Here is a 12,839-nt window from a genome sequence, read left to right on the forward strand (position 1 = left end):
AGTGGTTCATTATTATGTTTTTGGGAGATGAGAATGCATCCATCTTAGTAATAACTATGTATATAGCATTGTTAATGTAGGTGATATGTATTTGTTAATGTAGGGGATATATATTTGTCATTGCCTAATGGATCTTCTATTGTCTTGTAGAATGTACAAATGTTTCAAACTTGACTAAGAATCTAATGAATATTGGACATCTTAATGACTACAATTACAAGGTAAACTTTGGAGATCATGTATGGAAAATTTGCAAAGCCTCTCTCTCATTGTTGCCAAAGTACTTTCTATCATTTTCATGTTTCTAGGGTTAAAGATCATGTTTGCTAAATAGCCATCAGCTTCTTTATGAAATCACTATTTGGGGCACATGTCAATTACTATAATGAGAGCTTTGTGTAGTTTGAATTATCTCCTACGTTTGAACTTTTCTAATATTGGCTTTTGTGAGCAATGTCTTTTTGGCAAACAAACTAAATTGTCGCATTAGAGATATTATGATACTAGAAAATCAGAGTATATCAATTGGTTCATAATGATTTGTATGGGCCTATGCATACAGTCTTATTCGGTGGAGCTTTATATGTTGTCACTTTCATAGATAATACCACTAGGAGGGTTTGGGCTTACTCTCTTTGTAAGAAGAGTGATATGCTAGATGTATTCCAAAAGTTCTTAGCATTTGTAAAGAATCAATCAAGCAAAAAGGTTAAGTGCTCAAAAACTAAAAATGGTGGTGAATACACTTATTATGCCTTTACAAAATTTTATGCAAGTGTGCTATCAAAAGAGAGTTGACAAGTCTTGAAAATTCTACTCAAAATATAGTTGAAAAGATGAATAAAACCATTTAGAAAAGGATCTATAATATCTAATGTTGGTCTCACTAATGGGTTTTTGGGCTAAAGTTGTAAAGGCTATAACATACTTTACTAATAGATCTCCTAATAAGCCATTGGACGGTGGAATTCCAAAGGAGAAAGGGCCTAGTTATGATGATGTATCTTTGGTTGTGTAGCATTTATGCATGTATCTAAGGACAAGTTGAGTAAGCTTGATCCTAAGTCCAAGAAGTACATATTTTTTAGTGGGTTAAGAGAAATGGGTTATCACAGATGGCATCCCAAGTTTAAGAAGATAGTATGGAACCATGATGTTATTTTTAGTGTGGATAACATGCATAGGCAGCCCATTAAGACACTTGTGATCCACAAGGTAGTCTTCCAAGAAGATGTACAGCCATCACATAAGTATTTATGTATGTCTTGTTCCATATGATGCAGGACTTGGATCGTTAGCTAATGTTGAGATGAGAGTACCATAAGCATATGGATAGCCTCATGTTTTACAAGATAGACAAGTGGGATAGCTAGAGACTCCTATTGATCCAATTTTACAATAGTCTACGAGGATTTCTAGATCGCTAGCTACCATCTGGTTACAAATTATAGTGAGTCTTCTTGTTATGTTGATGTATGACTAGGGATAATAGTCATTAGTGGAAGAAGGCTATGTAGTCAAAGATGGATTCTTTAGTGAAATATGCTACTTGGGAGTTAGTCCCTTTGCCTAAGGGTAAGCATGCATTGCAACGCAATTGACTTTACAAGTTGAAGGTATCTCCACCTGATACATTGCCCAAGTACAATGCAAGATTGATTGGCCAAAGGATTCAAAAAAGTGAAGGAGATTGACTTTGATGAGATGTTCTAACTAGTAGGTGAAGATGACCACCCTTCATATAAGACCTACATTAGTTGCCAAGGAAGAGGGGAAGCTTATTCAAATGTGTGTAAAGACAATTTTCTTTTATGGATATTTTCATAAGGGCACGTACATGTAACACATTTGTATAAATATTAAAGCTAATCTTAAATGCAAAATCCTAAAGGGTTATTTGTGAAATGCAACGAATAGTTGGTGGGTAAGCAACATAAGAGCTCATATAATTTGAAACAAGCTCCCAAGAAATGGTATCATAAGCTCAATGCATTTATGCAATTTGAGGGATACAGTAGAAGTGAGACTAAGTACTCCCTCTACATTAGGAAGGCTATGGACGGTAGTCGAAAGATTTTGATTCTCTATGTGTATGACATGGTAATTGCTAAAAAGTTAGTCATGGATGTGGACGCATGAAGGAAAGATTGCATGAAGCCTTTGATATAAAGGACTTAGGAAAGAGCATGCATATTATGTGGGCTAGAGAAAAAAGATACTCTAATTGTCTCAAAAGGAATACATTGGGAAGGTATTGAGCATTTCGATTGAGAAAGCAAAGGCAATCAACATTCCATCACCTCCATATTTGAAACAAATCCAAGATGACAACCCCAAATCAAAAGGTTAAAGTGGCCAAGGTTCCTTAGGCATTCGTAGTTGGTAACTTGATGTACATTATGGTTACTACATGTCTAAACATTGCCTATGTAGTGGGAATGACTAGCAAGTATATGGCAAACCCTGTCAAGAGCTTTAGGAGATAGTAAAGAGTATATTGAGATGCTTGAATGGCACTAGAATTATGTGCATATGAAAGGAATGATGTATTTGTTCTCGAATATGTAGATGTTGATTTTGTCAGGCCATAAATTCTAGGAGATCTACTACATGTTTTGTCTTTACTTTCACATGTGGTGTAGTCTCTTGGGTCTCTTGATTGTAGCCATGTATAATTTTATTACAATTGAGCCTAAGTATGTTGCAACCAGTGAGATCTGCAAGGAACTTATATAGCTCATTTCTCTTGTAGGAGACTTGGGCATTGTAGGATAGGAATCTATATTACACTTTGATAGTTTGAATGTCATCCATTTGGCATGGAATGTTGTTTTGCATACAAAGATAAAGCACATTGAAGTGAAGTATCACTTAATCATGGAGGTTCTTGAGGACAAGCGCATTGAGCTTATCAAGGTCTATCATTAGGGGAGTTTTGAGGTCTCGAAAATGCCCTGTAAGAGATCCTAGAGAGAGAAAACAATTTACGAAATAAAATCATTTTATAGAATTTTTAAAAGGTTTATATTTTGGTAAGTTAAAATATCAAAATTCGTTAATAAATCATTGTCGTGATATTCTCGTGGTCACATCAAACCTAGAAATCTAGGTCGCCATAAAGTTGGTAGGGATGTCATAATGAAGATCTTACCTCTCCTCATTAAAGTGAAAAGTAATATTCAATTTGAATTTTGGTGGATACTCGATTGCCTCCCTCCATCGTTTCTCCATCGTTTCTCTCTTCTTTTTTTCTTCTCCTTATTAGTCTCTTCTTTGTTTTCGTTCTTACTTCTAATCATATCCTTAGCTATAGATCAATCACCCAATGATCTCTGTAACTCAGCTATGGATCAATCATCTAATGATCCCTGTAGCTCTCATAAAAGACCTCTCTATCATCTTCATATTGAGTTGGACAGTGAGTATGAACCGATAAGAAAGAGAACAAAATCTATCACGGTTATAGAGTCTATGAAACATATACTGAGGTTTGAAGGAAAGAAGAATATTGATCTTTGGTTAGATGGAAAGCTATATCCCAAAGATCCTAGCAGAAATAGCACTCCTCCTTTCTATAATAGCTCGTCATTAATGAGGTTTATTGGTGATGGCTACAATGGATTTTTAGGTTATACACTTAATCTTGTTGCAGAAAAGGATATCCTTGGACTAGAGAATCATCTTTTGATGAAACACAATATAGAGTTGTTGCAGAAGCTAGAGGATTGTCAACAAAAAATTCATTCATTGGAAAAGCGTATCAAAGCTTATCAACAAAAGCAAACTTTATTAGGCCTTCGAAATCGACAAAGAGCTCTTAAAAATATTGAGAATCTCAAACGAGGAGGAGGAGGCTGTGGTAAAAGGATCCAAGCAGCAAGGTATATTTTTTTTCACTTGAAAAATCTTAAATATGGCTTTATTTAAACTACTTGCATTGATTTGTGATGTTAATTTTGCTTAGATCTCTTCTACAACCAAATGCAAGTGAAAGAGATTCTTTAAAAGCAGCTCAGTTTTATTATCATCTTCTTCCTTCAGTGGTTTCAAAGGATATTTTGGAGAAGAAGAAATTTAAAAAGGCAAAGAAACAATGCTTGGAGTCATTTGTGAAGGATCATTCTTTGGATTCTGAGTTAGTACACAAGACACTGGATAGTATTGGTATCAGTCGAGATGCTTATATGCAACTTTTCCAACTTTTACAATCAAATATGAAGCAAGGACAGGTACACAATTGCATACTTCCGAAACCATTTGTGGTTAGGACTATCAGACAGAGAGTTAATAACAAAGTGATGGAGATTCTAGGTGAGCCTTTTCATATCAAGGCTAGCTTCAAGGGCAAGAAAAAGGAGGTTACATTCAATGAGTTTAACAATATTTTCCTTGACTTGCCCACCCTACAATGCTTAATGATCAAATTTTATGACTTGTCAGTAGCTGAGGCACAGGGAGTGGCTAGATTTGTGATTAAACTTGATGAAAGTGAGATTCTGAAATGTAAAAAATTGGAGAGAATCTCTATCACCTTGATGAATAGAGCACTTTCGTCAAGTCATTGCAATCACTCAACATCATTTAGTGTTCAATCTGAATATAATATCTGGTGGCTAGGAGCATTTGAGGTAGATACTGAGAATTTTGATATACTATATTGGGTTTTTCATCAAACATCAATACCTAATGTTATTCAAAGGCAACAAGCAGGAGAAGAGCTATTTGTTGAAGGATTAGGGAACTACAGGATTGAGTGGCACATAGCTGGTGACCTAAAGACACTCAAATGTATGTATAATGTATCAAAAGGAGCTAACTCGAGATCTCCTTGCTTATACTGCATGTCACCAGCTGTAGAGTTAAACTCAAGCAATTGGAATAGAGCTCCCTCTAGGCACAATAAGGATCCACAGTTTAAACCAGTCTTGGACATTCCTTTAGCGAATGCCCATATTTGTACACTTCATGCACTTTGCAGGATAATCGAAAAGCTTGTTCATCTCTATATAGGATTTGCATGGAAGTTGAAGCCATTATCAACTAGAACAGATGCTATAACAAAGGTTGAAAAAGTTCTCTCTGCAATTGGTTTGCATGGTGGCAATGTTGTTATTGAACCAGATCTTCAGAAGTCTAAGGATGGTAATTGTGTCCCAAAAAAACCATCTATTGGTGGAGTGAAGGCTAGAAGGTTTCTAGGCTTTCATGGGATACTTGGCAAGATAAACTCGAGAAATGGTGGCTCAACTATTAAATTTAATCAGTGGAAATACCTACATAATGTAGTTAAGGATCACACTAATAATGGACAAGCTCGAAATAGAAAAGCTAAAGTTTGGGAAACACTAGACAAAGTGTTTTTTTATTGTGATAAGACTGAATGGAATGACGATGATCTCAAAGACTTTAAAAACCAATTGAACCTTTTCAAAAAGGCGATGACAGAAGCTTGGGGTGATCAACACTTTACTCACTATATGGTAAGAAGTTTGTATATGTTTGTTTCTTCATTGTCGAACTCATATAATGTTTTTTAATAACTTTCCTTATTTGTTGACTATGCAGCATATTCTATACAACCATGCTCCATACTTTATTAAACAATATGGATCTCTATCTATCTGGTCAACCCAAGGTATGGAAAAATCACATTATCAAGTAAGAACAAAATATTTCAGACAAACAAGACATGGAGGTGGAAGACACAAAGCCAACAGTTTATTAGAGGTCTTTCAATGGTTCTATCGACAAATTTGGCATAAATTCAAGCTTAAAGATACAACCACATCAAGCAATACATCATCTTTAGCAAGGACTATACAAATTGTTACCCAAAGAAGAAAAGATAGATATTTAAATTCTTCCGCAAAGCAAAGATTTACAGAATGGTTACAAACCAAACAAAGAGTTGGGAAAAGATGGGTTTCAAGAAACCCTTAATCTTTGGCATCTTCTAGTCTGATTGTGTTGCAGAAGAGTCCTTAGTTTCAGGCACCTCAACAGGGCCTTCAGTGGAGTCCTTGGTTTCAGGTAGCTCGACAGGGCCTCTAGAGGAATCTTTTGTTTCATCCCACTCAATCAGACCTCTGTATTTCAAAAACTCTTGTTTCCGATAGCCTGGAAGAAGCTTCAAATTCTTACTATCTCCTACATAAGAGAGCAAATAGGAGCCAAGAACTCCAAAATATCCAGCTCTAGATCCACTGTATCCAGGCATAAAGCCAAAAACTCTTATGGCTTCTTCCTTCTCCACCAAAATGATCTTGTCCAAACCTCTGCTGAAAACTTGAGATCCAATAACCTTTGAGATAGCTCTCAAAGCCATCATTGGTAGACTTGGAGAGCTTGAGAATCTACTATGATATATTACAATTGTTTGATTGTTTAAGTTTCCAATATAATGGCCAAGGCTTTGATTTTTTCCAAGCTTCATTGGCCTAGAGCCCTTGGCCCTTCCAAGAAAGTTGTCCAGATCTTCAATCTCAATCTATAGAACAAACCACAACAGTACAAGATATAAGATATTTATCTATAATGCATAATAAAGTCTAACATAAACTCAATGGGTAACTTCGAATTATATTTCATACCTTAGGGTGTTCATCTTCTTCAAGAAGACTATCATCATAAAGATTTATTGAACTCTTGGGCTTCTCATCTGATGGAGACTTCAATCTCTCTTCATACCCTACATCATCAATATGAAGTTTCTTCTGGACCTGCAAGAACTCTTCTTCTGTAGGTAGCCCCCCCTTTTCGTATTCTATGATCTGATTAATACATGTATGTAAGGCTATAGAGCTATCTTGGAAATTCTCTTCCTCAACATCAAGACTTGCTAGTGGTTCTTGTTCATAACCTATAAAATTCATGTCATTTTTGCCCCAACCTGCAAGGATTGCTAAGCAATAATCTTCTCTATGATCAAAAAGATGTTGAATATCATTTAGCAACACATATCTCTTCTTGTTGATAAGATAAGTGGGAAATGTTGGAACACAGGCAAGAGGACCTTCTTCATTAACATGTGCACTTGGCTCAATCTCCTTTTCTTCCACCATTGTGATATTGTCACTCTTGAATAAACCTACATCAAAACCTTAGACAAGTTGATTCTCAACATCTTCTTGGAACATCTCCTCCTTCTCTTCGACCTCCTTATCCATACTTGCAATATCCTCTAGCTTTCTCTGTTGGTCTATATCTGGAGAAGAATTTTCCATGTATTGAAGATACACAATAAATCCAATGTCCTTGTGGATTAGAAGGCATTGGTGTTGGTACCTGTGGAAAGGGCAACATGTTTCTTTCTTTCTGAATTCCTCATCAATGAGGTTGAACCTGCCGAGCAAAGTTGACCTGGATGTATTGGTGGCTCCCATGACATCACTATAATGAACAAATCCATTGACTTCCAAACCTTGCACATGTCTATCATAAAAACATTTGTACTCCTTAAGTTTATCATCAAGATCCTCCAGTAACTCCTTCAAATCAAAAGGAACATTGAAAATTTCCCTGATATAGCAAAACTTGGAAGAATTTCCAGTGATGTGTAAAAGATCAAAGAGCCTATCATCAGATGTCTCAATTATCTCCTCCTCATCCATTTCTTCCAGAGATAGCTTCCTCTTTGTCATTTTGACCAGAAAAATATTTATCCCTGAAAAAAAAAAGCAGAAAAGAACCAATATCCAATAAAACAAGATGATATCATGGAAAGAGGCCCCAACATTGATTTTCCAAGACAAAAAAATCAAAACAGGAGAATTTTTTTAGTTGACCAGTGAAACGCGAAAATTAAAGTGTGAAAGGCAAATGCCTGTGAAGGAATCGCGTTTCATCGGACACTAGCTTGAAGACAAAAATTATTCTAAAATGTGGCCAGTGAAACGCGATACTAAGCAAAATATCATCAACACATACATTTTCTCGCGTTTTACTTGTTAAAAATTGCAAATGAAGAAAGGAAACATGAACAATAAATAAATTCTATGGAAACACACAAATTGATGATATAATCATTTTTGGAAAAGCTTTGCTGCTTTTGAAAGATAGAAAGCACATAACATCTTTAATTGTTTAAGTGTTATAAAATATTCTTTCTATATTAATCAAATTTATTTTGTTAAAATGCTTGTAATAAAAAAAATTGTTACCTATCAAAGATTGTTGAACTGCTCTCCACACAGGATGCAAGGACCTTGAAGGGAAGTCGAGACGAAATTTTGGCAGAGAAGAAGACAATGTCGGAGAAATGGGTTTGAAATGCTTTTATATCGACCGTTAAGCATGTGGTGATAGTTCCAACGAAAAAGTTTGTGTAATAATGGAAAAATACGTGTACACGTGTCTGACTTAACACAGCGTAATAAACTCCTCAGAAGACGTGCGCATTCTCTTTTTCCAAAAATACGTTACACGTGTGTTAAATAACCATTTTCCAAGTAAATAAAAAATTTCGATAAGCGAGAGTACGTCACACGTGTGTTATTAACACTTTGCGAAGAACGTTGAGTCCATGCAAATTCACCGCCTTCAGCTTTCATCGCATTTCATCGCTACTCCATCTTTGTTTTTGGTGTTCCTTCCAGTCTGCAAGCATTTCCTTCCAATCTCCAAGCATTTCACTACTTCTCCAACAAAGCAAACCTTCAAGCATATTGTCATCGTTAGGCTGAGATTGTGAAGAACAAGCTGAAAAGAAGGTATGGTTTCTGCATCTTGCTTTTCAATAACAAGCTCCATTCAATGCATTGTTTTAATATTTTTCCTTAATCCTTTATGTTATTATTAGCTCATGACCACTACAAAAGAATTTTTTCCACAGTGAAAGCATTCCTTAATATTGTTGATATTTAAGGAAATCTTACTGTGATCTGCATGAGCTATCTGAAATCCATGCTGCTGTTAATAATTACTTATCTGAGCATTCCATGCTCTCGGTGCCTGTTTCTTTCCTCCCTATGGATATTTTAAGTAATCTTAAAAGATTTCCTTGGATCAAAGCTCTTTTTTCTTGGTTTTGTCAATTTTTATGCTATTCATGAGCTGTCCGGTGAAACGCGAAAATAAGGTGCTTCAAGCAGGTTTCCTGGCTTAAATTCGCGTTTCACTGGACACAATGGACAACAAGTCCGGTGAAATGCGAAAAGAAGCAGCTGCAAGGAGGCGCCTTGCTTGACACTCGCGTTTCACATTGTCAATTTTTATGCTATTCATGAGCTGTCTGGTGAAACGCGAAAATAAGGTACTTCAAGCATGTTTCCTGGCTTAAATTCGCGTTTCACTGGACACAATGGACAACAAGTCCGGTGAAACGCGAAAAGAAGCAGCTGCAAGGAGGCGCCTTGCTTGACACTCGCGTTTCACATTGTCAATTTTTATGCTATTCATGAGCTGTCCGGTGAAACGCGAAAATAAGGTACTTCAAGCAGGTTTCCTGGCTTAAATTCGCGTTTCACTGGCTACAATGGACAACAAGTCCGGTGAAACGCGAAAAGAAGCAGTTGCAAGGAGGCGCCTTGCTTGACACTCGCGTTTCACTAGATAGCTCGAGAAAAATTCAGCTGATACGAGAAAACGCCATGCAGCATAGATAACTCTTGTCTGGGACTCGCGTTTTGCTTTACATGCTGGAGAAGAAGTAACATATGTTTTTTTGGCAGATGGCTAGGACTAAGTCAACAGCAAGAAAATGGAAGATTGATCCGAGGGATTTAGCATCAAAGATTCATCAGTCTTCAAAGCCTCAGAGGCTCTCTAGAAAGTCAAAGCCAAGGAGAAGGTTTTCTCAAAATTTCAGGTGTCTAAGGGAGATTAGGAAGGCAGTAAATGCTCTTGACAATGCAATTCCAAAGTTATCTTTTCAGAGGCTTGTCAGGGAAATTTGTGACAGATATAGTTTGGATAGTTTCAGATGGACAAGAACAGCTCTTAATTGTATACAAGAAGCCACAGAGGATTTTCTAATTGAGTTTTTCCAAGATGCCTACATTTGTGCTGCTCATGCTCATAGGCTCACACTCATGGACAAGGACATGGTAATTCTTAGGAGGCTAAGGTATAGATTTTCAAAGGTCCTTGAGCCAATTCCCCTCAATGATATGAAGACATTTAATATCCTTAATGTGCCCCCAGCTAGAAGAAAGAAAGATGATTTTGGTGTCAGGGTTGAGGATGTCACCCATGAGAAGGATACAAGGGTCACCCATGAGAAGGATACAAGGCAACATGAAAAAGAGGAGAAGGCTAAAGAGGAACAAGCAGATAAATGGAGAGAGTATAGGAAGCAAAGGGTTGAAGAAAGGGAAATAGAGCAACTAGAGTCCTTTGAAAATGAGCTAGCCACCCTTCTTGAAGCAACTAATCCAAAAGGATTCAGTGTGTTTTGTTTCTTACCTGGTGACTTAGGCAAAAGAACTGAGGTTCTCTCCTTTGATGCTGGATGTGTTCAGATTCTTAAGGATAAAAGAAGAGAAGTAAATGACACTCTTATTCTTGCTGGCCTAAGGTATGTCCATCCATAATTACTTGTACTTTTTGATATTTTTTTAGCAATAAGATTTTTCTTGTTTATACTCACTATTTCTATGCCTTTTCTAGGTGTATAATGCATGAGTTTCCTTTGGATATACAACAAAAAATTGAGGTTTTTGATCCATCTGTCTCATTCTTTATGAGGAATGAGCTTGATGCAAGTTTTATTGAGCACTGGCTCAATTTGATTGACTTCCATACTTTGGAGCTGCTTATAATTCCATATAATGAAAAGTAAGTGATTCAATATTCTATTAGAGTTTTTGAGATTTTATCCTACTAATTTGTTGAGATATGATTGCTTTTAGTTCTCATTGGAGCTTGATTGCAATAGACCTTGTGGATAAGCAATGCTTTTTAATCAACTCTATGAAAGGAAGCCATGGAAATGCTAAATTGTAAGTTATATTATCCAAGGGCTCCTTGATATTTCAATTCTTTTTTTTGTAAGTACTCTAAATTTCAACATATTTTATATACAGAGGTGCCAAAAGATTAATTGAAGAGCTAGAGAAAAGACCTCCTATGCCATCTGATTTGCTTGCAACAATGCAATATAGACAAGTTGCGGTAAGTTATTCATTAAAATAATTGAAACATGAGTTTATTCTATGAACTACCATTCGTCCTCTTTATAGTTTTACTTTGTGTTGGTGGTTGCAGTGTCCCCATCAGGATGATAGCCATTCTTGTGGCTGGAGGGTGATTGCAAATGCTAGAAGAATGGTTAACTTTGTTTATCTTAATGATGATAAACATGTAAAGGTAATATGAAAGATGCTAAACTTTAAGATAGATATTAATTGCAAATAGTCCATTGATGATAAAAATATAGTCTATTGTAAGAACAATAATGAACTAAAACTCTTTTTTCTATAAATGTGTGACAGTTTTCGAAGGATTGCTATACATCTGAGCATATTTGGTACATCAGAGCAAAGCTCTTGAAGTATATGATGGTCAATTGTATACAACCAACAACAGAGATTGGTGGGGATTTGCACCATGAAGGAGATGCGGTGCCTATAACCACGGAAGGCAAATCCATAGCTTCAACACCTTCTATACCCAAGACATCAAAGCAAGGCAAAAGGACTCCTAGAAAGGATAGTTCTCCAAAAAAGAAATAGCTTTGCCATATCGCCTTGTAGGCCTTCATATATAGAAATTTGCCCTTCAGCCCTTGTATATCTCATAGAGATGGCAGATAGACATCTGCTACAAAATTTGTACATGTATTTTATATTGATAGTAAAGATATATTTTCTTGAATGTCATTGCAGTGTATTTTATTTTCTCTCCTTTTCGATATCTGCAAAAAATAAATTACAAATGTTTGTTAGTTAGAAAGTGAGATCTTGATATACATCTAAGTAAATATAATATGATGTGAAAACTTACTCGTTTCTTGTCAAGTTGGAATACAAAGGAGCATGGTAGTTCAATGTCTTCATTTTGTAAATCCATCCTCACTTGATGTAGCGTACATGATTTTCTGATCTTTAAGATTGCAATAATATCCTCGTTGAACCAAATATCAAGATCCACAATAGGATCCTTGCTGAAGTCATTAAGATTCTGGTCTAAAGCAACTAGACTACTACCAACAAAATGCCATCGACTATAGTAAAAGCTAAGGATAAAATTTTGAGTAGCAATCATATATTTACAAGCTATAGAGTCTTGATCTATCTTACATATAATTTTTCCTTCTGTCCTTGTATCCCATCCTTCATCAACAAATTGTATGATATGATCATATGTTAGTCTCTTCACTGAAAGCATGGTTTTTGTTATTCTTATCTCCATATTAGAGAAGAAATCAATAAATATATTAATAGGCATAAATAAAGTAACTTTGCTTAGCCTACTTGAGATATTAGATTTTAGTGCTTTCTGGATCTCAGAAAATATCTTACATCTATAGCCCTCACTAGTAGCTAGACTTGGCAAAGGCCACTCAAAGATTGAAAAATCTGGCAAAGGAAGGAGTTTTATTGATCCCCATTGGCAACACCGCATAGGAATAACATAAGAATGGTCATGAAAGAATATTCCATTCTCTGCAAGCTCTGTCTTCTTTCTACCTCTATACATTTCTTCTCCAATTGAACCATGTATAACATCAATAACATCAATAATAGATTCCACTGGTTGCCATTCCTCAAGATTAGAGGGATAGATATCTACAAGACAAACAAATATTATAATGGAAAAACCTAAACCATATTTAAGAAAGGAAAAACTTTAAGAATCAAATTCTTACAATTTGGTCTATGCATTGGAAGCTTTGAAGATCC

The 12,839-nt window shown here is 35.9% G+C and overlaps 1 protein-coding gene across 1 annotated transcript; it reads left to right on the forward strand.

The window, feature by feature from the left end:
- Window positions 1-11,027: 11,027 nt before the first annotated feature.
- On the forward strand, window positions 11,028-11,765 carry LOC148031452 (uncharacterized). The gene is made up of 3 exons (XM_087685759.1): window positions 11,028-11,109; window positions 11,203-11,304; window positions 11,430-11,765. Exons 1-3 carry the CDS (start codon window positions 11,065-11,067, stop codon window positions 11,667-11,669), a joined length of 387 nt encoding a protein of 128 aa, XP_087541885.1. The 5' UTR covers window positions 11,028-11,064; the 3' UTR covers window positions 11,670-11,765.
- Window positions 11,766-12,839: the final 1,074 nt, after the last annotated feature.

This window comes from Lygodium microphyllum, chromosome 9 (assembly GCF_053477565.2).
Source record: "Lygodium microphyllum isolate KBCC chromosome 9, Lygodium_microphyllum_v1.1.10, whole genome shotgun sequence".
NCBI classification, from domain to species: domain Eukaryota; kingdom Viridiplantae; phylum Streptophyta; class Polypodiopsida; order Schizaeales; family Lygodiaceae; genus Lygodium; species Lygodium microphyllum.

Bases quoted from the DNA above. Each gene is read 5' to 3' on its own strand.
- LOC148031452 (XM_087685759.1), top strand. From the start codon at position 11,065: ATGCCATCTGATTTGCTTGCAACAATGCAATATAGACAAGTTGCG. The intron at 11,110-11,202 runs GTAAGTTATTCA...TGGTGGTTGCAG, and splicing joins TGCAATATAGACAAGTTGCG to TGTCCCCATCAGGATGATAG. The intron at 11,305-11,429 runs GTAATATGAAAG...AATGTGTGACAG, and splicing joins ATGATGATAAACATGTAAAG to TTTTCGAAGGATTGCTATAC.